Source organism: Ailuropoda melanoleuca, chromosome 13 (assembly GCF_002007445.2).
Source record: "Ailuropoda melanoleuca isolate Jingjing chromosome 13, ASM200744v2, whole genome shotgun sequence".
Taxonomy (NCBI): Eukaryota; Metazoa; Chordata; class Mammalia; order Carnivora; family Ursidae; genus Ailuropoda; species Ailuropoda melanoleuca.
Genome location: NC_048230.1, coordinates 24202725 through 24230601, shown reverse-complemented (window position 1 = coordinate 24230601; position 27877 = coordinate 24202725). Strand labels below are relative to the sequence as shown.

Below are 27877 nucleotides of genomic sequence, written 5' to 3'. Positions count from 1 at the left end.
CCCCGCAGGCCACTTAGGAATTCCACCTGGAAGTCAGCCAGGCAGGGGTAGCAGAACAGCCCAGACCTGTATTCAGACCTGGGTTGAAATCCTGGTTCTCCCACTAACTGTAATTTGGGGCAGGTCTCGTTGAGCCATCAGTTTCCTCACCAACAAAACAGGATCCCACCACCTCGTGCCCAATCTGAAAGATCTAGGGAGAGGTTCTCCATTAAAAAAAAAATTATTACAGAATTTTCAAGCTTACACAAATTTAAAGAATTTAATGAATCCCTATGTACCTGTCACCCAGCTTCAACCATTATCAAGTCATGGCCAGCCCATGACTATACTCACATCTTCTCCCCTAAACTTGGGGTTACTTTAAAAACAAAACTAAGGCATCATTTCACCCATAACTACTTTAGAATGAATCTCTCAAAGATGAAGACTTAAACACCACACACACACACACACACACACACACACACACACACACACCATTATCACCCCTTAAAAAGTTAACCATAATTCCTTAATATCATCAAACATCTCCTCGGAGCTCAAATTTCCCCCCAATTGCTCATAGACGTTGTTTACAGTTAACTGGTTTGGATTTGAATCAAACAAGGTCTACACATTTTGTATGTCTGGATTTCCTGAGAGCTAGAGATTCCCCATCTTTTCCTGTAACTTTGTTGTTGTCAAAGAAGCTGGGTCATCTGCTCTGTAGTTTCCTAGTCTGGATTTGGGTAATTGTACCACCATGTGTCATTTCGCATGTTCCTCTGTCCCCTGTATTTCTGATAAACAAGCCCCTAGATCCAAGGGATGAGACTGAGGTTTTATTTCTCAGCAAAAATAATGCCTAGTTGGAGTTCATGGGTCTGGAGAGAGGGTCTATTTCTTTGTGATTTAAAGATCAAATGGCATGTTCAGGTGTTGCCAATTTGATAGTTATTGTAAAGCTAAACTGTAAAATTCTCTAAACAAAACTCATAAACAGACCAGCATGGGCAGTGGGGAGAGGCAGACCCTGCAGGGTCCATCTGGGCTTGTATTTTGGAAAGATCACCCTGGATGTTGGAGGATGCTTTAGAGAGGGAAGCCAGACTCAGAGGCCTGAGTGTTGTAGGGTCCCATTTATATGGCTTTCTAGAGAAAACTGTAAGGACAGAAAGCAGGAGGAAGGGGCACAAGGGTGGCTCAATCGGTTAAGTGTCTGCCTTCGGCTCAGGTCGTGATCTCCGAGTCCTGGGATCAAGCCCTGCATCAGACTCCCTGCTCAGTGGGGAATCTGCTTCTCCCTGTGCCCCTCACCCCGCTCTCGCTCACATGCTCTCTCTCACCCTCTCAAATAAATAAAATCAAAAAAAAAAAAAGAAGAAGAAGGAAAGAAGAGGGAGGGAGAGGGGTTGACAGTGGGGGTCGTGGGGACTTGGGAGAGGTGCTGGGCCATGTGCATGTGTGTCAGGACTCATCCCAGCAGTTGGCCCACGGGGCTTGCAGAAGGTACGCGCTGTGGGACTTGCTCCCGCTCCCAGGCCTGTTAGAGTTCCTTCCATAGCTTTAGGCCCTGTCAGGCGATGGCACCTGGATGACAGTCCCTTATACACGCATTCATCACCCAAGAAGTTACTGGACCCTGGAGACTCTCAGATGACCAAGACCACCCTGCCCTCAAGAAACATCCAGGCTGGAGGACACGTGGCCCTGACCCATGCGACACATTCACCAGGGCCTGGTGCCCCCCTCTCCCGCTCCCCTGCTCTACTCCAGCGAGCCAGGTCTTGCCAGACAGAACTCACAGGTGTATCAAAAAATAACCTTTATTGTCACTCGTATAAAACAAAGCAGATCAACTGGCCTCTCAGTCTGTACAAAGTGTGGGGCATAAGACCACCTGGGCTGCCCCCATTTCTCCCATAATGCCCTACCCCAGGGCAGTGCTCGGGAGCTCCGCAGAGGGGAGGGCCACCCCCAATGCCTTTTCTTGAGGAGAGAGGTGGGCGGGGGGGGGGTTTTCTGCCTGAGGGAGAGGCAAAGGAACAGAGTAGAAAACTCTCTGTGGAGTCAGGGTACCCTCCCCTGACTCTCAAGCCTGTCCAGAAGCTTCTGGGCCCTCCGAGTCCACCATCGGGCAGTCCGTGCGGCCGTCAGAGGGCCACGCGCGTGCAGCAGTGGCGCAGCAAGCAGGGCAGGATGCCGCGGTTCAGCTGGTGGAACTCCACGAGCTGCAGCAGGTCCGTGAAGCGAGTCTGGCCGTCGTCCATGCTGAAGTACAGGCGGCCTTCCTCCTCGCTCTGGGGGACAGCCGGACGGGACGGCGCGTCAGGGAGAGGCGCGAGGGCGTAGGTCCCCCGTGGCTCATGCGGGGACACGAGAGAGTGAGAGACAGCCCAGAGACACGGGGGGGGGGGTTGCCTGGGGAGCTTCTGGAGGGCACTTGAGGAGGACAACAGGGATGACTCACCGGGAGGATAAGATAATGTTTGACCTTCTGCAGGTGGCACAAAGAGAGGACAAAGCCCTGTGGGTTCCGCTGACTCTCTCGGACCAGGAACAGGCTGCCAGGAGACAGGGCAACATGACCCGGGGACACAGAGCTGCCGGCCTGAAACAGGGTCTCTCCTATCCCTGGGTCTGTCCGCCTGCTCAGCCCCGCCTCTTACCCGTCTACCAGGCCCTGCTGCCCGATGAGCCGCTGGCTCTCCTCTCGGGAAATGCGTCCATGGAACCAGGGCTGGGTGCGGTGGATGGCTGGAGTTGGGGGAGGCAGAAGGGCAGTCACTCTGGGGAGGAGACCCCCCCAGACTAGCCACCCCCACCAGGAATGCTCAAAGAAGCTACGGCAGCGGCCCCCCCCCCGCCCTGGGGACGCTGGGTGCTCACCCACCTGCACTGAGGCTCGTGCCCGAGCCTGGGGTGGGCAGGCTGAGACGGTGGTTCTTCTATAGAGCAATGGGGGACACAGGGGATCAGGGCGTGACCGGGGCATTACCTGGCACCTCGAGAATACAGAGCCCCTTTCTGTACCTGTGAACCTCCCTTACCCCTCTCTTCCTCCCATACCACGGAAACCCACATGGAGAGGGGCGCCTGGGTGGCTCAGTTTAGTGTCTGACTCTTAATTTCGGCTCAGGTCATGATCTCAGGGTGGTGAGATCAAGCCCCACATTGGGCTCCACGTTCGGTATAGAGCCTGCTTAAGAGTCTCTCTCTCCTGCTTCCTCTGCCCCTCCCCTCTCTTAAAAAAAAACAAACAAACAAACACGTGGAGAGAAGGTCCCCAGGACAAACATGCAGATGGGTGTAGGCCCCTCACCCTCCAGGCCTGGGCCTCCTCCAGGGCTGCACTCAGAGCTTCCCAGGGATTCTCGATGACACGCCCAGCGTGGCCAGAGAAGTCCATGGCCACCAGGGTGTTATCAGAGACACTCCTCTGTAGATGGGACAGGATGTGGAGGAGTCAGAACAGGGCCCATGTCTCCCCAGGATGGGGCCTGGGTGCCCACCCCCAGCTAATGGCCCTGCGCACACTCACCAAAGGGGGAGAACCCACACAGGATGGACGCAGGTGGCGAGACTGTGCCTGCTGATAATTCTTATATAGCTGTGCCCCATACTGCGGGTGGAGGGAGAAAGAAAGCAGGACATCAAGCAGGTGCTGGGGACAGGCCTGTGAGACCCCCATCCACCAGAACACCCCAAGAGCAAGACTGTGTCTCTGCCCTGGATAAGGAGCTTTCCGAGGCCAGAGCCAGGACTCTGGTCTTGGACGAGGCTACAGTCCCCCGTCATTCCTGAGGGCGGAGCTACTCATGCGNTTGGGGGGGGGGGGGGGGGGGGGGGGGACAGGCCACTCCCAGGGTCTCACCTTGAAGAGGCGGAAAGCTGCTAACCAGCAGCTGCGGCTCTGCTCGTCCTCGCTGCAGAAGACCCGAAGCCCCTTGTGGCCGTTTCGAAGCTTGTTCGGCTGTAGGAAGAGGAAACCGGCTGGTCCCGTATCTGCCATTAGGACCAGATGTCTGTCTCCGTGGGGCATGGCAAGGGTGCAGGGAGAGGCGTCTGGGTGTCCCAGGTGGAGCTCAGAAGCCCTAGGTAGGATCCTGGGGGGGGGGGGGCCTGAGCAGCTCCCATTCCCTCCCAGGCCCGGCCAGGGTTTTTACCTTGATACAGAAGCCGAAGTCGGTGGGCATCCCATAGAGCTTGCGGCCCTGGGTCACCACATATACGTTGGACTCGTTCACGTCTGCTACGTACTGCAGGTGCCTTGGATCCTAGGCGGCATGGGTAGGCAGGACTTGTTACAGGCAGACCCTATCCCCCTACTATTGTCCCGTAAGCCGGCTGGGGGGATTTCAGAGAGGAGCAGGAAGTGCCCCAGGTTACACAGCAAACAGAAGGAGAGCCAGGACTCAAACTCAGTTTTCACCTGCCTTTCCCACTACTGCCCCCTGGGCTAGGGAAGCTAGGAGGGAAAGACGAGCAGCGGAGGGTCTCCGGGCCCAGGGGGAGAAAGATCTAGGCGTTCCAATAAGGGAAGAGACGGCTCCTAGAAGGACCGGGAATGGGATCTCCTACAGGGGCTGAGGCTGTCAACCCTCAAGACCTCACCTTGGAGGTGCCCTTGGTAGAGTAGTAGAGGCCAGACCGGCGCAGGAAGCAGAAGCAGCGCTTCCAAAGCTTCCGTCCTGACCCCCGAAGCTGCAGAAAGCCCTGGATCTCTGGGAAGCTGCCTGCGTTCAGGAAGTCCTGAGGCCAGAAGAGAGCAGGAAGAGGGTGAGAGGCCAAGAGGGAGACAGACACACACACGCACACACACACACACAGGCCTTCAGGAGAGAAGGTGTTCCTCATACATTTATTGTTCCATTTCATAGACAAAGAAACTGATGGTCAGCCAGGAAAAGTCACTTCTGCAGTCACTCGGCACTGCGCGAGACTCTCCACCACATGTAGGGGAAGCAAAATGCTTCAGGGCCAAAAAAGCAGCAGGTGATCCTGGGGAATCATGAATCTGCCACGGGACGGGGGTGTCCCTTTACCTGGATGAGGTCTTCGTGGGACATGCCTGTCTGTGTGTCCACACAGCTGGAGACCATCTTTTCTGGGAACAGGGAGTGCTGGGGGGGGAAAGGAGTCAGGAGTCAGGGATCGAGGGCCCAGGTTGGGGATCAGGGTGTCCCAGGGCCCAGACCCCCCCTCACACACTCACTGGAGAGCTCTTAAACAGTTCATACTTGGCGAAGTTCTTCCGGAAGACAAAGCGGCTGTCCCCACCAATGGGCCAGGCAGCCTGCACTTCCACCACGGACTCATGGTCCTCCAAGCCCCGCTCTGGGGTCAAGGGCAAAAAGCAGGGGTCAGGGGAGAGCAGACAGGCCTCCCAGAGGAGCCACCTGCCTAGCCCCAGGTGTGAAGCATTGCCTTCCTGCCCAGACACCCCCCTGCACCCCAACTCACCCAGCGCTAGATGGGGGTGGCACTCCACCAGCCCCCAGTTTTCATCACTCAGGGCGTGAGCCCGCTGGACCAGCATGTCACACACGTAGCGGGCCGTAGCACCAGCCGCCACCTCCACGGACCGGCAGGCCCCGTCTTCACTGTACACCTTTACCACCTGCATCCCGGGAATCGCAGATGACTTGCGCAACGGCGGAGGGGGGTTATTGCCCTTCCCCTGCCTGCTAGACCCTCAGGGACTCCTGACCAAATCCCCCCACCTCCACGGAAGGGGCACCATATCCTCCCCAGTCCCACAGCACCCCCCATCCCTGCCTTCTCTCTCCCAAGACAACTCACATGGGGGCAGCTGGTGTCTCGAGGGAGCAGCCCCCTTGCACCGGAGGACCCCCCAAGAATGGGGGTCTTTGAAGGAGGACTGCAGAGCTCAGGGAAGGGGTTGGGGATAGAGGGTAGAGAGGTTGCCCGCAGCTCCTCCTCTCGAAGGAGATTCCTGTGGCCCAAGGTAGGGGGCAGAGAATTGGTCGATGGCAAGCTTCTGGCTTACCCAGCACTGACCCCCACCCCTTCCACCACCAGCCCCTCCTCAGCTCCATCACCCCATTGTACCTGCTGGTTGGAATGGGCAGAGGCTGGGACCTCTTCACCTCCCCGGGGAGAGGGGCAGAGGGAGGCGGGGGAGTCCCAGGAGGGGTCCCGGGGGCCAGGTACAGGTCTTCTGGGGAGCTGCTGAGATGAGGCGGAGACAGACCGAGCTCCATGACATCTGAGAGAGGAGAGAGGGCTGTGGGCAGCCGCTCTTGTGCGCTCGTCTCGGGGAGAGGGGCCGAGAGGACCCAGACCTCCTGACTTCACACGGCTCCCAAGGTACCCCTCACTTGACACAGCACCTACTGTTCCCCCTCTCACTGGAGTTTCCCTGGAGCCTTCGCTCCAGGGAGCCCATTTGCAAAAGGGGATACCAAGTCCCTGAGAAGGAAGCATTCCTGCCCCCATCACAGGTGAGTCAGGGAGTGGAACTCGGTGTTTGGACTCCAAGCCCAGTGCTCTTCTGTTAGCCCCACACTGCCCAAGGGAAGAGCGAAGAGGGTCCCCCCCACCACAAGCCGGGCAGCGGCAACAGACTCCGTGCCTCACAGACTGTTCGAGGCTGACTCTCCGTCCCGAGCATGCCCTGAGCACCGGCCACTCACTCCTCTGCGCTCTGCCCCGGGTTTTTCCAGTGCGTCCTTGCCAACCCTAGTTGCCAGAGCCTGTTGTGGCAACGCCTGCCCAAGTGCTGAGTGATGCACTGAAGGGGAGAGGAGGTGGGAAAGGACAGGGACCGGGAGGGCAGGAGGCCGGCTCAGCTGGTGGGAGAAGGGCAGGACTAGCCTGGGGGCCTTGCCCTAGCAGCCCCCACACTTTGTGTGCCCTCTCCAGATTCCTCCTCCTGCCCAACTTTCCTGAAGCCCCAATGCCAGAGCCACCTCCTCTAGGCCGCCTTCCTGGATTTTCCAGCTCCAGGCCCAAGAGCTCCCTCTCTGCACTGTGCTGGGGCCTCAGCGGCAATTCCGTGCACCTGTCTTATCCACCCACTGGTCTGGAGCCACCCAGCACCCCCAGGCAGGGCCAGGGTCCTACCCACGTCCTATCACCCCCAGGTGCTGACAGGCATCTAGGACAAGTAAGGACAGGCGAGCTGGGGCAAAGATGCCCACTGGGGACAGAGGCAGCATGGGCCTCTCCTCCACAGGAAGCAGGACCCCTAGAGCCAGGCTAGAACCTGGGAGGGCCTGGGAAAACCTGAGACCTAGGCTAGTGCTGTTAGGCTGCCTGCAGCACCTGGCACTGACCCTCCAGGACGGGGCAGGCCCCTGACCCTTAAGTGAGGGGATTTGGGGGACAGGTGAGTCAGGGTGGGGCGGGACAGCACTGCCTGGGGCTCTCTATTCAACCTTGACTCATCTGCACGACTTCCTGGCTTAGGAGAAACACAAACAGCCCTGCCTCTACCCACCTCCCTCCCCTCCCACCCCCAACAGACCAGGCTGGGAGGAATGGGGGAGGCGCAGGGACGGGCTGGGGAGAAAGAGGATGCGGGGCCTGCAGCAGCTCTTACATCATTTTCTCCTCCCCACCCTTGGCCCACCTCCAGTCCAGGTGGGACCTACAATCTGCCCAGGGTCCTGTAGTCACCTCCCCCTCACCCAAGGAGAGAAAAAAGGCCTGGCCTGGATTCAAAGGCCCATCTGGAGCAGAGCCAACCTCCCAGTGATGCCCTCATTCACCCAAGAAACCGCGAAGTGCTCCCTATCCTGTCTGGGGCCTACCAGGCTTTCATTCCGCTGCTACTGCCCACCCCCAGCACCCAGGGCTCAGTGGGCCCAGAGGACGCATCTGTATCCACCGTGGGGGATGAGGTCCTCCCAACACACCCTCTGGGGCACCGTGGCCAGAGGGACATTACAGGAGCCGGAGTAGCAAGAGAGCCAAGGGACAGACACAGCCAGGCAGACAAGGAAAGGCCAAGAAGGAGGGAGGGGCAGGGAGCGGGCTCAGGGGGCTCAGGGTCCTGGGGGGGGATGGCAAGACACACCCACCAGTGAACATCAACAAGACACAATGCCCCTGCTCCCATGCCATCAGTCCTCTGGCCACCAGCCCTGGTGACTTCACTCCAGGGAGACTGGGGGGCTGCAGGGAAGCCAGAGAGGAAGCCAGAGGCCAAAAGTAGGGTCCTACGCCGTCCCAGAGGGAAGAGGAATCAGAGGAGTGTTTGGGCAGGGAGACGGGAGTAGATTTAAATCAGAATCAGATTAGAGCCTGGCCTCAGAGCGCTGGAGGGCCGCTAAAGACTTGGATTTGGCCTTTTGATCCCTCCACCTTGCCGGGCAAGAGAAGAGTGGGACGGTCATGGGATGGGAGGAGAACGGGGCCTAGCTGTGGGGCCCGAGGAACCCCCTCCCAAGAGACCTGAACCTTTCAAACGGGGGCCCTAGGAAAGCTTCTGTTGAAGAAACCGACCCCCCAAAATCCATCAGTTCCCTCAACACTACAACTCCAAGCCGAGGCTTCCCCAACGGCCTCTCCTGCCCCGCAGCGCCGGCCCCACCCTCCCTCCCGCTCTCCCAGCCTCCTGCCTCCTTGTTTACTTCCTGAATCTTGCTCCACCTGGCTGGCCCCAAGGGCGGGTGGCCGGGCCCAGTAAAAAACAAGGCCACCTCCGTCGCGAACCAGGGGAGGGGGAGGGGCTGGCAGGGCCGAGGCCTAGGCGGGGGACCAGCAGGTGGCGGGAAGGCACCCGTCCGGCCCAGCACTCCACGCCCCGCCCCCATCGGGATTTATGGGCGGGGGGGTGGAAGGCTCAACCTTCGGGGGAGCTCTGAGGGTGCAGGCCCCAGGTGAGGAGGCGGGAAACCCCTAGGTGACCCGGAGCTGGGGGGAGGGCCCAGGACTCTGAGGCCCCGCCCACTCTCTCACTCTGGAAAAAACGCCCAATGGGAAAAGGAGGGTAAGCTTTCTTAAAGTTTAATTTGGGAAGAATGCTAGATTGTGTCTGTGGAGTTAATCATTACAGGCTGCTAGCCTTCTCGGAGGGCTCCCCCCGCAGGATCGGGGGGAGAGGGGACAGCAGAGTCCAGGACAGGCCAAGAGGGGCCATTCTTGAAGGGCAGTAGGGTTGGGACAGGTGCGTTCTCCATCCCCGCCGTGTCAGGGAGACCCAGACTCGGGTCTTTCTCCAAACACTGCCCCCGGTCCCCAAACACGCACACACTTTCCCTCGTCCCCGCGGCGCCGCAGACCCCCAGCATCCAGCCCTCCAGCCTTCGAGCCTTCATTCCGACTCCAGGAAGGACCCCCGGGCCTGCCCCGCCCCCACCTTCCCTTCCTAGAGCAGGATCCTGCGTCGGAGCAGGCAAACGATCCGGAGACCGAGCTCTAGCAATTTAGGGGATCCCTCTCCTCTGCTGCCCTCCAAATTGGAGGGTGTCCCCCGCCCCCGCGCGGAGCCGTCAGTCTTTGGTAGAGCCTGGGGAAAACCTCGAACGAGTAACCTCAGGCTGAGCAAGGAAAGACTCGAGTCAGCCCTCGGTGTTCGCCCCCCACCCCAGCTCTCTTTCTGAGAAGGTGGGGAGGGGCTAGTTTCAGCAGGAAAGCCGCGTCTCCCGGAGGAGAGGATCGGAGATCTGCAGTCCCCATCCCCATCAGCTGCTTTGTCCGGGGGCCGGAGGGAGGCGGGCTACAGGGAGAAAAGGAAGGAATAAGGAGGACAGGAAATGGGAATCGGGAAAGACTGAGGGCAGATGGTGAGGAAGGGACAGGATACAGGAGATTGGAGAAAAAGAGAAAGCGAGGCGGCCGGAGCAACGCAGCAGGAGGCTGAATCTTTCCCTGCTGACCCGGGACCTGCCGCCGCTCCCCACCCTCAAGATGAAGTGGCCGTTGGGTCCTTACCTGGACCCTGGCATAGGAACACTTGGCTGGGGCCACCGGTTTAGGGAGGGAGACGCCAGGCCCTTAACTACCTGTCCCCCTCCTGCCCCCGCCCTTGGCCTGACATCACTGAGGGGGGAAAGGGGAGGGGGGAGACAGGCGGCTGCCCGCCGCCCACCTGGGCAACCTGCCAGCTCCTGGCCCTGACACAGGCACAGCCTGGGGCCCCGGTGCGGCTGGGAGTGGAAGCAGGTTGTCGGCTGGGACCGATTTTGGTCACCTTACCTGGAGGAGGCCCAGCAGGAGTAGCAGGACACCGGGTCCGAAGTCCTGTTCTGTCTTGGGACCCCAGATACCTAGACTTGATTTCAAATCCAGTCCTTCTTCTCTAATGGTGGTATAGGGGTGTCCCGACTTTGGATGTAGAAGTGAGGGTTGGGGTTAGGGAGAGCCCGGTGTGTCCAGGCTCCTGGCCCAAGGAAACTAAAATTATCTTGGGCAGGTGGGGGCGGGGCCTGGGGGAGAAGCCTGGGCGGAGGAACCCTAGGAGGAGGGGCGGGGACTCCCTGACACTCTACTCTGGCTGGGATTGTTTTGCCCTTCTTAGCCCGGCAGCAGGTGCCAGGGGTAAGGTGGGGAAGACAGTCGAGCTGAGAGCCTCAAGAGCGAGGATCTAGATCCTCGTGACGTGGGAGGGAGGGACTGGGGGCTGGAAGGTAAGGGGAAACGGTGCTCACCCTTCCCCATGCTTCTCACTAAATCGGGTCTGCTCACTGGCCAAGCTAGGGAGACTGTCTGCGCCTCTAGGTCCCACCTGATGGGGCAAAGAGCACTCAGCGAAAGAGGGAAGCCGGCCAGAAGGGTGTCCAGCAACAGGGGCTGCCCCTGGACCTCCAGCCACAGTCTGGGCACCCAGCCTGCACCCTGGCCCTCAGAGGCACCCAGAGAGAGTGTTCTCTCTTCTTTGCAAAGTCCAGCATCTCAGCTTCTTCTGAAATCGAAGGGGTTAGGCAGGGTCTCATGGTGGGGAGGAGTGATCTAGGGAAAGCTCTGGCCAGGTGCCAGGGACTCCCCTTCGAGCAATCATGTTAGCTCTCTCCTTCAGCATTAGGCAAACACAAGGGTCAGGGAGAGGGCCTGGAAGGCTGCAGATCAAAGGCAGTGGCCACCTCCCAACCTGAAGTGGGTGACAGTTGGGTAAACAAACAGTCCTTAGGGTGATAAGAGGTCTGCCCTCGGGGACCATCAAGGAGTGGCTCTAGCCTCAACTTTCTCCAAATGGGGTTTTCCTCGAAAAACCAGTATGAGTGGACTAAGCAAAGAAGTGGGGGAGGGGGCAAGGTCACCTGGGCCATGGAGCAGCAGCGTGTGCAAAGCACGGTAGACGATTCACTCGATCATTCCTTCATTCATTTCAGTAATATTTGTTAAGTACATACTATATGCAAACCCCATGCTTGGTCCTGGAGGAAAAGTGGGGAGCAGCAAAAACAGACCCTGCCCCTGTCCTCATGCAGCCCAGTCGGGGAGACTGATGTTAATCAAAGAATCCCACAAGGGGCACCTGGGTGACTCAGTCAATTAAGTGACCAACTTTTGATTTCGGCTCAGGTCATGATCTCAGAGTTGTGGGAACGAGCCCCATGTTGGGCTCCATGCTGGGTGTGGAGCCTGCATAAGAGTCTCCCATTCTCTCTCTCTTTCTGCCCCTCCCCCGTCTCTAAAAAAAAAAAATCACACAAAAACAAGAAATGACAGGTGACAAGTATGCTGAAAGAATGACTCAGAGAGTTGGGGAAGGCTTCTCTGTGGAAGTGACAAGCGAGCAGAGGGGAAACTAGAGTAGAGAGAAGGTTGAGATTGGTGGGTGGGCATGGGGGAGTTACCGTTCACGGTGAGGAATAGATGAGGAATCAAGTGCCAAAGCCCTTAGTGGGAGGGGACACGGCATGCGGAGGCGGAGGCGGAGTGGGGTGGAGGGGAAGGAAGGAGAGGAGGCCACACAGGTTAGCTCAAGCGGGTGCGGAGAAAGGCAAGTGCTTTGGACTCCGCTCTTTCTCAAAGTGTGGCCTGTGACCACCTGCCTCCCCATCTCCTTTGGCTTGTATAAAAAACATCCCTGGGCCTCTCCCCACCTACTGAATCTCAGTCTCTGGGGCCAAGACCCAGGAATGTGTGGTATTGACAAGCCCTCAGGTGGTTAAACCAGGTTGAGGAGCCGTCCATCCTGTCTGTCTAGACGGGCAGGAACTATGGGCTGAGGCCAGACCCTGCAGTGTCTCTCCTCCGGGCTTAAGCAGAGGTGCAGAGAGGCAGGTAGATTTATATTTTGAAAAGATCGCTCTGGATGTTGAAGGATGGGGTTAGCGAGGGAAGACAGACTCAGAAGGCTGAGTGCCATAGGATTCCATTCATATGGCTTTCAGAAGCGGGTGGAACTGTAAGGACAGAAAACAGGTCTGCGGGCAGGGAGGAGGGATACGGGTTGACAGCAAAGGGCACAGGGCCTTGTGAGGAGGTAATGGAGCTGTTCTGTATCTCGGTTGCGGTGGTAGATACACAACTGTGTGTTAGGACTCACAGAAGTGTACACTCAAGGGCGAATTTTACCGTATATAAGTTATATCTGAACTTTTAAAAAGATGTTATTTATTTATTTGAGAGAGCATGAGAGAGAGATCACGAGCTAGGGGTGGTTGAGAGAAGCAGACTCCCTGCCGAGCAGGGAGCCCGGTATGGGGCTCGATCCCGGAATCCTGGGATCAGGACCTGTGCCAAAGGCAGATGCTTAACCAACTGAGCCACCCAAGTACCCATATCTGAATTTTTAAATAAAAAAAAAGAAACAACAAAAAAGAATAGGTTTATAGATCAATGGAATAGAACCAAAAGTCAAATATAAACCCTTACATTTCTGGTCAATTGATTTTTGACGAAGGTACCAAGACAATTGAGTGGGGAAAGATTAGTCTTTTCAATAAATGGTTCTGAGATAATCAACTATCCACATGCCAGAAGATGCATTTAGATCCTTACCTCACGGTCTACAAAGATTAACTCGAGATAGATCGTAGACTTAAATGTAAGAGCTAAAATAAAACCTCTGAAGAAACCACGGGAAAAAATCTTTGTGACCTTGAATTAGGCAGAGATCTTAGATACGGCAGCAAAAGCACAAGTGACCAAAAAAAAAATCAGCAAATTAGACGTCATCAAAATTAAAATTTTTTGCACTTCGAAAGACATCGTTAAGAAAAATTTTTTTAAAACTTCCTAAAGGTGGGGAGAAAATATTTGCGAATCATATATCTGCTCAGGCACCTTGTATCCAGACTATATAAAGAACTCTTGGGCCCCTGAGTGGCTCGGTTGGATGTCTGCCTTCTGCGAGGGTCATGATCTCGGGGTCCCGGGATGGAGCCCCACTTCAGGCTTCCTTGTTCATTGGGGAATCTGCTCCTCCCTCTTCCTCTGACCCACCGCCCTGCTCATGCTCTCTAGCGCACACACTCTCTCTCGCTCTCTCTCTCTCAAACAAATAAATTTTAAAACTTTTTTAAAAAGAACTCTTACAAATCGATAATAAACAAACAAACCAATTCAAAATGGGCAAAAGATGGGCTCCTGGGTGGCTCAGTCAGTTGAGTGTCTGACTCTTGGTTTCAGCTCAGGTCATGATCTCGGGTTCTTGAGATGGAGTCCCAGGTGGGCTCTGTGCTCTGTGGGGAGTCTGCTTGAGATTCTCTCCCTATCCCTTTGACCCTCCCCCTGCTCATGCTCTCTCGCACGTGCTTGAGCACTCTCTCTCTCTCTTTAAATAAATAAATAAATCTTTCTTTTTTTTTTTTTTTGAATGGGCAAGGGCTCCTGGGTGGCTCAGTCGGTTAAGCATCTGCCTTCGGCTCAGGTCATGATCTCAGGGTCCTGAGATCGAATCCCCCATTGGGCTCCCCACTCAGCAGTGAGTCTGCTTTTCCATCTGTCCCTTCCCCCTGCTTGTGATCTCTCCCTTTCTCTCCTACACTTGCTCTCTCAAATAAATAAATAAATAAATAAATAAATAATCTATTTTAAAAATGGGCAAAAGATTTGAATAGATGTTTTTCTAAATAAGAGAGATGGATGGCTAATAAGTATATGAAAAGGTGCTCAACATCATTAGTCATTAGAGAAACGCAAATTAAAACCACAATGAAATACCACCTCACACCCCCCAGGATAGCTATAATCAGAGACAGACAATAAGTGTTGACAAGGATATGGGTAAACAAATCCTCATATATTGCTGGTGGAAATGTAAAATGGTACAGGCATTTTGGAATAACAGTTTGGCTGTTTCTCAAAAAGTTAAACATAAACTTACCATGTAACCTAGCAATTCTACTCCTAGAGAAATGACAACACACGTACATACAAAGACATATGAACGTTCAAAGCAGCATTATTCAAAATAGCTAAAAACTGGAAACACAAATGACCATCAATTGGAATTGAATAGATCAGCAAAAGGTGGTCTATCTGTACAACGGAATACTGCTCAGCAAGCAACTGGTACATGTGAGAGCGTGGGTGAACCTCAAAAGCCTTATGCTGAATGAAAAAAGCCAGAAGCAAAAGACCACATATTATATCACTTACAGGAAATGTCCAGAAAAGGTAAATTTATAACAGAAAGCAGATGGATGGCTGCCTAGGGCTGGAGCTGGGGGCTGGACTGCAAACAAGCAGGAGGGACCTTTCTAGACTGATGGAAAGGTGCTGTAACTGGACTGTAGTGATGATGGCACAACTCAATAAATCACTGAATTTGTTTAAAAATGCATGTTTTTAAAAAGATTTATTTACTTACTTTAGGTGGGGAGAGAGAGAGGGAGAGAGAGTCTTAAGCAGACTCCTCACAGAGCACAGGCCCTGACCAGGCACTGGAACTCAGCACTCAAGAGATCAGGACCTGAGCCGAAAGCAAGAGTCAGTCGCTGAAGTGACCACGGCACCCAGGAGCCCCGAAAATGCCTGATTTGAAGGCATGGTAATAGTGTAGGTGAGCTATCAGGATATTATGGTGGGACTCCAGGGAGGAAAAAGGGAGCAAGACAGCCTTCATTTTCAGTGCTGCAAAAGAGAATAATGCCAGGCCGGGCCAGGATGAGATCGGGGAGGTGCAGGAATGGTGCAGGCGTGATGGGAGCACAGGGCCTGAGGAGTGCGAGCCCCAAAGCTTTAGCTTCTCAAATGGAGGGGAGAAGCAGTCACTGCCCCACCCCCCATTGCGCCTACAGCTTTGGAGCTTAAGTGTCTTAAATGCTTGAGTGTTGAGCTACGGGGTGGTGTAAAACGCCATCAGCATGTTAGCAAGAAACGGCAACTACTTTGTATCATCAGCCAATCCCAGGCCCTGGATCCGCTTGCCCCATCACTTTCGCTTCCTTTTGTAAACTGGAAAGCACTTTGCAGTCTAAGTTCATGAGCTTATATAAGGCCGTGACGTCCAGCGGACACGAGGCGCGGAGCAAGTCCGGCGCTCTGAGAACCCGGGCCAGGTAAGCTGGCTTGGATCGGTCCACCCAGCCCAGAGCCCTCTAACTGGGGAGAGGCACAAAACGCAGCAGCAATCGCAGCCTGCAGGGGGCGCCCGGACGTAACGCGCGGCCCGCCCCGCCCCGAGGCCCCGCCCCATCACGTGTGCGCGGCGTCGCGTCACACCCGGAAGCAGCGGCTGAAGCGGAGTCGGGAGCAATGAGCGGGGAGCCGGGGCCGACGTCTGAAGCGCCCCCTCCCGGGGAGATTGAACCGGGTAGTGGGGTGCGCATCGTCGTGGAATACTGGTGAGCGTCTCCAGCCTGTGGGGTGTCCGGACCGACCGGGGGTGGGTCCACGGGAGGCCCCTCCCCCGAAACCCAGGCAGACCCCCAAGCATCTTGTCCCTAGTGAACCCTGTGGATTTGAGGCGACCTACCTGGAGCTGGCGAGTGCCGTGAAGGAGCAGTATCCTGGCATTGAGATCGAGTCGCGCTTGGGGGGCACAGGTGAGGCCCGCAGAACACCTGCTGAGTCAGTGTTCTAAATCTCAACTCTGCCACTTTCTAGTCCTGGAATTGGCTGTTTTACATAGAGTCCAGCAGTGTCTGGCACATAGTAAAATGTCCAGCCACCTCGAGGCCCCGTCCAAAGGTAAGGCGGAGGGACACAGCTGTAGCATGTACCCGCTGTTTGCTCCCTTTGGTTGTTTGGTTTTCCCTGTAGGGAAAAACGGGTGAGAGTACAGAAGTGTAGGGTTGGAGGGGAGGGAGCCCTCCGTTGAGTTATGCAGCCGAGTTCAAAGGACACACAGGTAGCGCCTTCGTCAGGCTCCTTGGGCACGAGCCGGGGTTGGGAAATGGCTCAGAGAGCTAAGATTGTAGTGGGGCCGGTGGAGATATGAAGGAGCCTGTGTGAAGTCTAACGAGTGGGAGAGCCTCTCCGGACTTGCCTGTTCTCAGCATACAGTTCATTCATTGATTTATTTAATACCAGGGGCCTTTGAGATCGAAATCAATGGACAGCTGGTGTTCTCCAAGCTGGAGAATGGGGGCTTCCCTTATGAGAAAGATGTGAGTATTGACAATGTTGGGAGGCCCCGGTTCACCCTTCCCCTGCAATGGATCATCCCATTTCACGTGTCTGCCCTCTAGCTCATTGAGGCCATCCGAAGAGCCAGTAACGGAGAACCCCTAGAAAAGATCACGAACAGCCGTCCTCCCTGCGTCATCCTGTAACTACACGTGATTCTGGGTTCCTACTCTGTTCTGGGACCCAAGCCCTGGTCTCCCGTTTGGTCCTGCTGAGGGCTCCCCACTGCCTCTTTCCCCTCACTTGGGTCCTGGTAAGCTAAGAGACTCTGGCCTCCACTTTGTCCCTTTGGGTACCAGGAGGGAATAGAAGCTGCTGTGGTCTTGGGGGTGGGAGAGAAACCGTCTCCATGGACATTTCCACAGCTGCCTTATACCCTCTTCCCAGGATCAGTGTGCAAGAAAGTCTGCTCCCCACTCCAGCTTAGCCGTACCGGTCAAATGTCACCACTAACTTACTTTCCACCAGCCCTGGGCAGTGTCAGCTATTGGCAATAAAGTGGCACTACAGACATCTGGACCAAACTAGTGTGTGTCTTTATGTTTTGGGGGGGGGGCACAAATGCCAGCCCAGCCTTTATACCACCAAGGGGGCTCTGCTGGGTGGGTGGGCTTTTTCTGGATAGTCACTTCTAGTCCAATGATCTCCCCTCTCATAGCCAAGGCAAGGAAAATGAGTCACACAGTAGACACCGCCTCTTCTTTCCCCCTGGTCCCCGTACCCACAGGGAGGAAATAACCCCCATTCTGGTGGGTGGCCTTAGGAATTCATTTTTTCTACACTAGAATGATCTGGTTGTCTAAGGGCTCTCAGATCTGAATCCCAACTTGAAGATCCCCCCCCACCCAACCCAACCCAAAAGCCAGGAAACAGGAGGATAGGCTCCTCATTCAAGCTTCCTTGATTCCTAGCCACTCCCTCCAGGAAAAGATGACTTGAGTGTAAGTTAGGAGGTGAGTGGTAAGGGTTGGCACAGAGCCACCTCAGACATAGGCTGGTGCCCAGCTGTTTTCCAAAATATATTTGCACATGGAGAAGGTGGGTGTGGAGAAAGGACACCCTTCCCCTAACCTGAGGGTCCCACCCCCCTCCACAATACCCGCTTTCCCTGGGTCCTTATTTCATCTTTAAAAAAAGTAAAAACAAAACAAGAAAAGCACTCTGTACAAGGACTGGATCTGGGTGGCTTTGCTGCTCCCTTCCTGGGCTCAGAGCTAAGTCTCAGGGACAGTCTCTGGATGGGTTGCTCTTGTTCCTAAGACACTTCCTTGGAGCCTCCTCCCCATCTAGGCCCAGCTTCCCTAAGTCCTTCCGTGTCAAAGATCTGGAAGAAGAGAAGCATGTTGAGCTGCTCCCTCAGGTAAGGAGACTGGCTGTGGCATCCATGGGACCCAAGAGTTGGTTGGGGCTGTGCTCCGCAGTCAGTCAGGACTCCCCAGTGCTGTCCCCTCGACCAACCAGGCTGGGCCCCTCTCGGCCTTGTGGGATCTGGAGGAGGAAGGTTCCTGGTGTGGCAGGATCCCCTGGATGTGGGCCAAGGGCCCGTTTCCTGCCTCATCCCAACTCAGGCCAGAAGTCAGGCCTTCCCCACTCCCTGAGGGTTCAGCAGGGCCTCGGCAGACTTGGCCTCTTGGCTCACACTGGCACGTCCAGGCCCAGGTACTCAGGGTTCTCTGCTGTAGGGGTCCCTTCAAAGGTACTGGGTGGAGAGCCCCGCTCTGATGGGTCCTGGTCCCAGTAATAGAGGTTGTCAAAGGCTGGGCTGAAGGCTGGAGGAGGGTGGGGCTGAGGGGCAGCCCTGCCCCGGGGTGCCAAGTACTCAGGGTTCTCCACCGCACTCCCAAAGGCAAAAACGTCTTTGACGACTCCATTCTTGCCAGGGGAGAGGGTCTTGGGGGACAGAGTCTTGGGCCTTTCCAGGGTGGCACCAGCAGGTCGAGGAGGAGGCAGAGGGCCTTCTAGGGGTGAGGGGGGCTGCGGCCAAACCTCAGGCTGGTTCACGTATTCTGAAAGGCCAAGAGGAGGAGGCTCATTAGGGGAAGGAACCCATGTGTCCCAGCTACCACCAGTCCCCCCACACCCCCAGCTCCCTCCCCGACTTCTCTCCTAATCTCTTAGCTTGGGCCTGGATTCCATACCAGGCTGGGGGCTGCAGGTCAGAGGGGCAACGTAGCCATCAGTCTCAGGGGGCAGGGGTACTGTAGGGTCCTCGCTGTACCGCTGTAGAGGGCTCAGGTCCTGGGGGGGAAGGCTGTGCAGCCCCTTGGCCGCCCCCATTCCCAAGTCACCATCAAACACGTCAGAGCCAGCCCCCTCTGACGGGGCCAGTGGAGACTTGGGGGGCTCTTCCTCGGAGGGCTCCAGTCCCAGTGTCAGCTCGCCACCGCCACTCTGGAGATGAGAGAAGGTTGTGCTGGGGTCATTCATGCATCTGGGATGGAGACTCCATGGGAGGTGACAGGGTCCCAGGAGATGAACAGGTCACCATTGGGGTTTGACAGAGTCACCGTGGAGAGAAAGAGGTCAAGGGTTGGAAGGCAGTAGGAGTCCTCAGGGATAATGGGGTCTCCATGAGAGGTGACTGTTGGGGGGGGTGTGACACAGGAGAAAGGGACCCCAGTCCGTGGGGGAGGTGAGTACACCCCCAGCACGGTGTGACCGAGGGCACTGACCCTGGTGGATGAGCTGCGGTGCCTGCGGTGGGCCGGGCCCCCCGCTCCAGGGGCAGGGTCTGGGCAGAAGAACCCCTGCTGGGGCACCAGGTACTCCTCAGCATCCACCAGGTCCCCCATGTCGTCATCTTCCAGCAGCGAACGGTAGAAGGTGCTGTCCAACGGGCTGGCGGGGCCCAGGTCTTCGTTCTGGGGAGGAGGGAGACAGCGTGGCAGCCTCTCTCCCCAGCCCAGTGCAGGAAGGCTCCGCGAGGACAAGGTCTGACAATCAGGCAAGGGCTGGGCTCAGAGGCCCGGACCGAGTCCTCTCCCTCCCCACCCTCTGTGGGAGTGTGCTTTTTGGTCACACGCAGGGATGGAGTGGAAAGGCCCCGTACCTGGATGACCACAAAGCGCTGGGGGTCCCTGGCCATGCGGGAGAATTCGGCCACCAGCTCCCGGAACCGTGGTCGACATTCAGAGTCTATCATCCAACCTGGGGCAGGACGGAGCTCAGCGTCTCAGTTCTGCCTGCAGCCTGTGTGCAGCCCTACTCCCTTCCTCTCCGGTCTGGTCTAGACAAGCCCTGTTAGTAGAGCCCAAGCCCTCCGGTGGTAGAGAAGAGGCCTCAGACTCAGGTCCTGAGCTAGACCCTTTAAGAATCTCTCCTAGTTTCCCCTTTCTATTCTGCACGTAACTCTCCTCCTAGCTGGGCTTCTAGAACTCCTCTGGCCTGGTACTGTAAAAGGGAAGCAAGACCCTTCTGTGGCTCCTTTAACCACACTAGGGACCCTGCTCTTGGTCCCCTCCCATCCTCTTTAGAGGCCCCTCCACCCAGGACCTCCCAACCCTCCTCCCGGCAGCCGACAAAGCTCAGCCACGCACATTTAACCATGATCATGTAGACGTCGATGGTGCAGATGGGGGGCTGGGGCAGCCGTTCCCCCTTCTCCAGCAGGTCAGGGATCTCTCGGGCTGGGATCCCATCGTAAGGTTTGGCCCCAAAAGTCATCAGTTCCCACACAGTCACACCTGGGGCAGAGATGGGGTTAGGGTTAGAGGTGGGGTGGGGGGGCACAAGAGAGTGCTTTAGTGCCCTGAGCCCCAGAGGCTCTGCCCAAGAACCTGGCACCACGGGAGGATGAGGGGTGGGGTGCAATGCCAAGGGGCGGGAGCTAACCCAGCCTTTCCCTAGTCCCAGGGAAGTGCATAGACCCTGGCACCCGCTTCCTTCCCTCCCACATTCATGCTAAGGTGTGTCCATTAATTTTCCCATTCCTGCTCTCCTCCTCCCAGCATGCGCCCCTCCCCCAGGGCCATGGCTCCTTGTCCAGCCCTCCTTCCAACCCCCCGGGCAACACACCATAGCTCCACACATCACTCTGGTGGGTGAACCGCCGACGGAGAATGGACTCCAGCGCCATCCACTTGATGGGCACCTGGGAGAGCAAAGAAGTCCTCACACTAGGTGTGGTGGGGAGAGAGCTGTTCTTAGACTTCTCCCAGGGGCCAGACCCCACTCCACCTTGCCTCACTCTGCTCCCTCTTCTAACCTTGCCCCCATCCGCGTGGTACTCGGTCTCATCAATGTCCAGCAACCGAGCCAGCCCGAAGTCTGTAATCTTGACATGGTTGGGACTCTTGACCAGCACGTTCCGGGCAGCCAGGTCCCTGTGCACGAGCCGGACGTCCTCCAAGTAGCTCATCCCCTGCGATCAGAGGCATCGATGTGGACCACGTTCTGGCCGTATTCTCCCAAGAAACCTCCCCATCCTAGCCCTGTGCGGAGACAGACGCTTGCCCCCAAGGACATCCGCAGAGCCCAGGCCCCCTAAGTGCGTACCTTAGCGATCTGCACACACCAGTTCAGGAGGTCCTGGGAGCCCAGACGCCCACGATGCTCTCGGACGTGGTCTAAGAGGCAGCCATAGGGCATAAGCTGTGTCACCAGCTGCACTGTGGACGTCAGGCAGATGCCCAGAAGGCGGGACACATATGGGGAGCCCACTCCAGCCATCACGTATGCTTCCTGGGGGCAAGGGTACACACTGAGAGGGTGTGGGAGACCACAACCCCGCAACCACCACACATCCCTCTTGAGGGCCGAGGCATTACTGGGGACCCTCACTCAATCCAACCCCATCCGTCACAAACCAGAAACATGGCCCACAGGAAGGAGGTTGAGAGTCGAGGTTTGGGGGACCACAAAGTGTCTCCCCAAACGCCAGTGAACAGAGAGAGCCCAGAGCCCAGGGCCCAGACCTGTAGCTGGGGGTTCCCTCCTATACTCCCGGCTGGAGAGCGTGGAGGGGCTTACGTCCAAGATTTCTTTGTTGGCTTTGGGAGATGTGTTTTCCCTCAACACTTTGATGGCCACTGGGATTTTCACATTTTCCCCATCAGGGATCCAGATGCCCTGGGCAGAGAGAGGAGGATGTGAGCAGCAAGAGGGCATACCAGATCCAACCCACAGTGGTCCAGAAGGTCCTTATTTGGGCTCCAAACGCCCTCCCCACCCTGGAGCCAATCCCACTATTTGGCCCCGCTCTCCACTCCCTTTTCCCTTGCTCCAGCTTCCAACCCAACCTCCCCCCCAAACAGCACCACCCCCGCTCTCCCGGGGGTCCCCACAGAAGGCTTGGCCACACCCCCCACATCCTCTGGGACTGCCCACCTTGGAACTTTGGCCCCACCCCTGACCTTGTAGACGGTGCCAAAAGCTCCGGATCCAAGCACCTTCACCTTCCTCAGCTCTGTCTCTTTCAGGATCCGCATCTGAGCCTGGTTGGGCATTGCTCCGCTAGGCGTCAGCGGCTCCACCAGCTGGAGTGCAGGGGTGGTGCGTCAGTGACACAGGCTGGGCCACAGACCCCAAGCCAACAGGGAAGCCCCCCGACTGCCTCACCTCAGTTTCCTGCAGCAGCCTCCGCATCGTGTACTTGCGGATCTTCTGTCGCCTTCGCTTGATCAGGATGCCGAAGACCAGCCCCATGACCACGGCCAGCAGAATGCCCACCACAGCGGCAATGATGGATGTCACAGGGCTGGGGGCGAGAGCCAGGGAGGGTTAGGGAGTGGGGCCCAGGCTGGGCCATGAACAGATGAGGGAGCCCCAGGGAAGGGCATGCAGGTCACTGGTGTTTAGAAAGGGAAGTTGGGGGGCCCCGGGTGGCTCAGGTCATGATCTCAGGGTTCTGGGATTGAGCCCTGTCTGGATCCAAGCTCAGCAGGGAGTCAGCTTGTCCCTTTGCCCCCTCCCCCCCACTTGTTCTCTCTCAAATAAATGAAAATCTTGGGGCTCCTGGGTGGCTCAGTTAGTTAAGCATCTGCCTTCGGCTCGGGTCATGATCTCACGGTCCTGGGATCGAGCCCCGCACTGGGCTCCCTGCTTAGCGGGCAGTCTGCTTCTCCCTCTCCCACTCCCCCTGCTTGTGCTCTCTCTCTCTCTGTCTCAAATAAAAAAATTAAAAATCTTAAAAAAAGAAAGAAAACCTTAAAAATAAAAGGGGGGGTACGGCCCCCTGGGTGGCTCAGTCATTGGACGGCTGCCTTCAGCTCAGGTCATGATCCCAGGGTCCAGGGATCGAGCCCTGCATCAGGCTCCCTGCTCAGCGGGGAATCTGCTTCTCCCTCTCCACCACTTGTGCTCTCTTGGGTTCTCTCTCTCTCTCAAATAATAAATAAATAAGATAGTTGGAAGGGCGACCCATGGACTCCATCCTCTCCTGCTCAAAAACCCTCCCTTGGCTCCAACCACTGAAAGCCTGGAACACGGAAAGCCTCCTTAACCCCATCTCCAAACTGTCTGTGTGCCTGCCCATGGCTCTAGCCTAAGACCGTGAAACTTCCTGACAAAAATCACTAGGGAGCTGGTTAATGTGCAAGAGTCTGGAGCCCCACTTCCAGCAACTCTGCTGTGGTATGGGGTGGGGCCCAGGAATGCACACCCAGTGATTCTGCTGTCCGAGCCAAATTTTTCACCCATAGGTCATGATTTTCCACACCTCCCAGCCTTGGTGCATTCTGTTACCCCTGCCTGGACCACCATTTCTCCATGGGGTCGTCGTTCAAGACTCAGCTCACCCTGGCACAGATGAAACTCCTGGGTGTCGACCCCACATCATCGCCATCCTTGTCCCCCTCCCTTGCTTGGCCAAAGCCTGGCACATCACAGACCTCTCATGAATGCTGGTTTCACGGACAAACGATCGCCAAGGACACAGTCCGATCTGTTTTCGTCCCTAGAGTCTTTCCCAAAGCTCCCCGCTGCCCAGAATCAAGTCCGTCCCTGTGGCCCGGTAGTGAGGGAGGGTCTACGCCCTAACCTGACTCAGATTCGCCCCTTCCACCCTTCTCTGTGCTCACTCGATGGCCCACCATACCAGAACCTTCGACAAACACATCCTAGATTTTCCTGACCCCTCCCCCACCGTGCCACCTGGTTGCTTTCTTCCTAATGCAAGTGACCTACCTGCCCCTTGATTCAGGGCCTGGCTCAAATGCCACCTCCTCCTTGAAGCCCCCCGCCACCTGGTTAAGACTTCATCATTCGCTCCAGTGCCACTGCACTCTCTTCTCAATCTACCTCTCGTCCCAGGGGGTTGAGTGCTGCCTGTGTCCCTTACGAGACATCTAGCAACTCAAGGGTGAGAAGGTAGTGGGGGATCTTCCCCACCTTTTCCTGTTCCCCAGCCCCTAAGCATCCTAAGAAGGTCCTCTGTCCACTTGTTGAAGCAAACTGAAAGGGAAATCAACAGTGGAAGACTAAGCTGGGAAGGGACAGGTGTCATGACAGGAGACCCCCCCCCACCACCACTGTAGCAGTGACCACCCAGGGGTGGTAGGGGATTGAGGGGCAGCATAGGGTGTGTCCCGGGGACCGGACTGACCTGGCTCTCTGCTCGGCGGGGCAGCCCCTCTCGTCCAGGTCCCCACAGCTGCAGGAGAGAGAGAGAGTCCCATCAGCGAGGCTGAGAACCACCTCCTAGGCTCACTCCAGCTTCACAACCATCCCGGGATGGGTGTAGTTGGGTTATCACCCCGTTTAACAAAGGCAGAAACTGGACTCGAGGTCACCAGTGCTGTTTCTACCACCCCACAAGGGGATTCCTTCCCTGGCCTTGAACTCGCATTTCCTGCTCCCCTCCACCTCCCTATGGTAGGTAGGAATGGGCGGCACCCAAAGAAGCATCAAGTCCAAAAGCACGGCCACCTCCTCTGCACAAGAACGCCAGGGTAGTAAACTGGCCCAACTTCCGCAGAGGACAGTTTGTCAATGCGGTTCCACCTCTCAGGATATACCCTAAAAATGCCAACACCTGTAGGCCAGGGGGCACGTACAAGATGCCCACTTGTCCATGGAGCTCAAACACAATAAACTGCAGTTGAAAGAAAAAGAAAAAGTAAAAGAGAAAGAGAAAGAGAAAAAAAAGAAAGAAAATCGATATCCCTCCAACAGGGGCATAGTGAAATAATATTACATCCGTGCGCAGACTGAGTAGTTAAAAGGGGGGGGAGGGGTGCCAGGGTGGCTCAGTCGTTAAGCGTCTATCTGCCTTCGGCCCAGGGCGTGATCCCAGGGTCCTGGAATCGAGCCCCCCATCGGGCTCCTCTGCTGGGAGCCTGCTTCTTCCTCTCCCACTCCCCCTGCTTGTGTTCCCTCTCTTGCTGGCTGTCTCTCTGTCAAATAAATAAATAAAATCTTAAATAAAAGGGGGGGGGTAGATCAGTGTGTCTTCACAAGAAAGGGCTCCAAGGTACACAAAGTGGGGGGTGGGGGAGGGAAGCAAAGTACAGAACGGTGTGTAGAACATGATCCCATTTGCATGAACACACACCTGTCTGCACACACACCTGTCTGCACACACACCTGTCTACGAGATGGACTACATGAAATTTTTTAAGAGATTTTATTTATTTGACAGGCAGCAAGAGAGGGACCACAAGCAGGGGGAGTGGGAGAGGAAGAAGCAGGCTTCCCGCAGAGCAGGGAGCCCAACGCGGGGCTCAATCCCAGGACCCTGGGATCAGGCCCTGAGCCAAAGGCAGATGCTTAACGACTGAGCCACCCAGGCGCCCCTCAACCATTTTTTTAAGTTTTCTTGTTTTCTCTTTTTATTTTTTTTAATTTATTTATGTGACAGAGAGACAGCCAGCGAGAGAGGGAACACAAGCAGGGGAGTGGGAGAGAAGAAGCAGGCTCCCAGCAGAGGAGCCCGATGTGGGACTCAATCCCAGAACGCCGGGATCACGCCCTGAGCCGAAGGCAGACACTTAACGACTGCACTACCCAGGCGCCCCTCAACCATCTTTGACCTACAAAAACAGCACTCTTACTGGACTCAACCTAAAGTAAATGTAATATATGTTTATGTAAATGCGTAAAGAAAAGCCTGGAAGGATGACATCTGATGGTTCTCCCCAGGGGAGTGGAAGAAAAGGGCACATTTGCTTTCCAATATTTATACTTTTATATTGCTGAAAGTGTTCATCATAAGGATGAATTCATGTGTCTCGTGTGTAATTAAAGACAACTAAATGAAAAAAAAATTAGAAGAATAGGGTAGATCACCATGTTAGGACATGGAAAAACACAGCATGATTCTGTTAAGTGTAAAAAAGGCAGGGGTGCCCTGGGTGGGTCAGTCGGTGAAGCATCTGCCTTTGGCTCAGGTCATGATCCCAGGGTCCTGGATCGAGCCCCACATTGGGCTCCTTGCTCAGTGGGGAGCCTGCTTCTCCCTCTGCCTCTGTCCCTTCCCCCACTTTCCGCTTGTGCTCTCTCTCTCTCAAAAATAAAAATAAATAAAATCTTTTAAAAAAAAGAAAAGAAAAAAAGCAATTTGCAAACAGTATGTATGGTCTATGATCCCATTTTAGTAAAAAAATATATATGTGTTAGAATGTGCACAGATAAAACCAATTAGAAAATAATAATATATATTAACATATAGTTTATATATAATAACATGTATGTTAGAATATGAACAGATCAAACAACTAAGAGTAATTATATATATTTAAACACATTTTACATGTTATGTTAGCATGTGCACAGGTAAAAACAGGAAAAATATTACAAATTATTAACAGTGGGGACAGTACTACTAACGACATTCATCTATATTCCATGTTTTCGTTAAAAAATTTTTAACAGGGGTGCCTGGGTGGCTCAGTCATTAAGCGTCTGCCTTCAGCTCAGGTCGTGATCTCCAGGTCCTGGAATTGAGCCCCATATCGAATTCCTGGCTCAGCAGGGAGTTTGCTTCTCTCTCTGCCTCTCCCCCCTGCTCGTGCTCTCTCTCTCCCTGTCCCTCTCTCTCTCAAATGAATAAATAAGGGACATGTGAGTGGCTCGGTCGTTAAGCATCTGCCTTCAGCTCAGGGCGTGATCCAAGGGTCCTGGGATCGAGCCCCGCATCGGGCTGCCTGCTCAGCGGGAACCCTGCTTCTCCCTCTCCCACTCCCCCTGCTGGTGTTCCCTCTCTTGCTGGCCGTTTCTCTTTCTGTCCAATAAATAAATAAAATCTTTTAAAACAAAAACAAAAAAAGAATAAATAAAATCTTTCAAAAAAAATTTTAACAACACGTGTTACTTTTGGGGTTAGAAAAAAACAAAAACAAAAACAAAACTAAGAGTCTCAGGATAAGCAAAGGCAGAGTTATCTCCCTTTTATGAGAAGAGCCTCAGAAAGGCTCCTGGGACAAAGCTCTCCTTCCCACAGAAAAGGCCTTCAGACTCACGAGTGGGTGCAGTTGATGGGGCACGGCTGGCATGTGCCCTCCTCATCTGCAAACTTCCAAATGGGCATGAAAGAGAGGTCGGGTTTCACACCACTGGGGCAGCGAGCCACGCAGGAGGGAGGGTCCTTGTAGTGGGCGCAGGCCACACACTGGTCAGCCTCCTGGGAGGGGAGGAAGGGTTTGTAGGGCGCTGGCACCGACACCCCCAGGGCAGCAGGATCCAGCCCGTGTGTCCCCTTCGCGCTTCCCATGGCCACTCAACAGCATGCCGTCCATCCCCCCCCTCCGACCCCCGGCTCTGCTCCTGGGACAGCCCAGCCCTGCTGGGTCTCCCGCCCCAGGTCTGGGGCTTCAGGTGAACCGGGAGCTCAGCAGGGGAGCGTATTACTTAAGATACCACAGCAAGTAATAATAGTAACTAATATGTAGTAAATCTTTCTTGCACTTGGGCCTGCACCAAGCCCTATTTTCAGTTCATGTTTACTGCATTCCAATGAGGTAGCACCTCATACAATATTCATTTTACAGATGAGCAAACCAAGGTTGGAAGCAGGGCCTGGATTCGAATCCAGATAGTTCGATGCCTAAGCCCATAGGTCTGACCACCTTGGCACAACCACAGCCAAGCACACAGGCCTCCCTGGGCCCCTCGTGTAATCCGAGGGTTTCGGGGTCTACCACATGACTCCTGCAGTCCCCAGCGTCCCCAGCCTCCTTCCACCCTCCCACTTTTCCACCCTCTCGCGATCCAGGTCTGAACTCAGAGCCCTCTTCTGAGACAGTGGACCAACTTGGCCTTGCTTCTATCCTGCCCTTGCTTCCTTCCACCCAGCTCAAGTCCCCAGCAACTCACCGACCCAAAGCAGGTCACTGAGCCATTCTGGGGCCGACACTCAGGGTGGCATGGCAGACAGTATCTGTCCTTCACATATTCCCGGGGTAGCCTGACAGAGGGGACGGCTGATGAGGGGGGTTCTGGAAGGAGCCCCCCTGTGCCCTCTCCCTGGCCGCCC

The 27877-nt window shown here is 55.5% G+C and overlaps 3 protein-coding genes across 5 annotated transcripts in view; 1 reads left to right on the top strand and 2 right to left on the bottom strand.

Annotated features, from left to right (window-relative positions):
* Positions 1-1416: 1416 nt before the first annotated feature.
* GRB7 (growth factor receptor bound protein 7) lies at positions 1417-10331 on the bottom strand. Of its 3 annotated transcripts, none has more exons than XM_034641342.1 (15): positions 10147-10331; positions 6055-6211; positions 5785-5938; positions 5446-5602; positions 5198-5319; positions 5028-5105; positions 4597-4734; positions 4149-4259; positions 3857-3955; positions 3524-3604; positions 3305-3421; positions 2876-2930; positions 2652-2739; positions 2453-2546; positions 1417-2345 (listed from the first exon to the last, which is right to left on the bottom strand). In XM_034641342.1, the coding sequence occupies exons 2-15, from the start codon at positions 6204-6206 to the stop codon at positions 2136-2138; spliced, it is 1656 nt and encodes a 551-aa protein (XP_034497233.1). In that variant the 5' UTR covers positions 6207-6211; positions 10147-10331; the 3' UTR covers positions 1417-2135. The 3 variants fall into 3 exon arrangements, with proteins under 3 accessions (XP_034497233.1, XP_034497235.1, XP_034497234.1); XM_034641344.1 differs by having other exon boundaries at positions 1417-2282; XM_034641343.1 differs by lacking the exon at positions 10147-10331 and adding an exon at positions 9883-10113.
* Positions 10332-15528: 5197 nt separating this feature from the next.
* Positions 15529-16989, top strand: MIEN1 (migration and invasion enhancer 1). The gene is made up of 4 exons (XM_002929354.4): positions 15529-15686; positions 15790-15887; positions 16375-16451; positions 16533-16989. Exons 1-4 carry the CDS (start codon positions 15598-15600, stop codon positions 16614-16616), a joined length of 348 nt encoding a protein of 115 aa, XP_002929400.2. The 5' UTR covers positions 15529-15597; the 3' UTR covers positions 16617-16989.
* Positions 16990-17476: 487 nt separating this feature from the next.
* ERBB2 (erb-b2 receptor tyrosine kinase 2) overlaps positions 17477-27877 on the bottom strand; it is a 29954-nt gene continuing 19553 nt past the window's right edge. The window contains exons 16-27 of the mRNA XM_002929355.4: positions 24011-24058; positions 22027-22165; positions 21822-21944; positions 21439-21537; positions 20965-21150; positions 20675-20830; positions 20485-20560; positions 20007-20153; positions 19520-19617; positions 19143-19331; positions 18609-18861; positions 17477-18476 (exon numbers count right to left, since the gene is read on the bottom strand). Coding sequence (XP_002929401.1) covers positions 18106-18476; positions 18609-18861; positions 19143-19331; positions 19520-19617; positions 20007-20153; positions 20485-20560; positions 20675-20830; positions 20965-21150; positions 21439-21537; positions 21822-21944; positions 22027-22165; positions 24011-24058 — 1885 coding nt within the window. The 3' untranslated portion in view covers positions 17477-18105. The remainder of the gene's footprint in view (positions 18477-18608; positions 18862-19142; positions 19332-19519; positions 19618-20006; positions 20154-20484; positions 20561-20674; positions 20831-20964; positions 21151-21438; positions 21538-21821; positions 21945-22026; positions 22166-24010; positions 24059-27877) is intronic.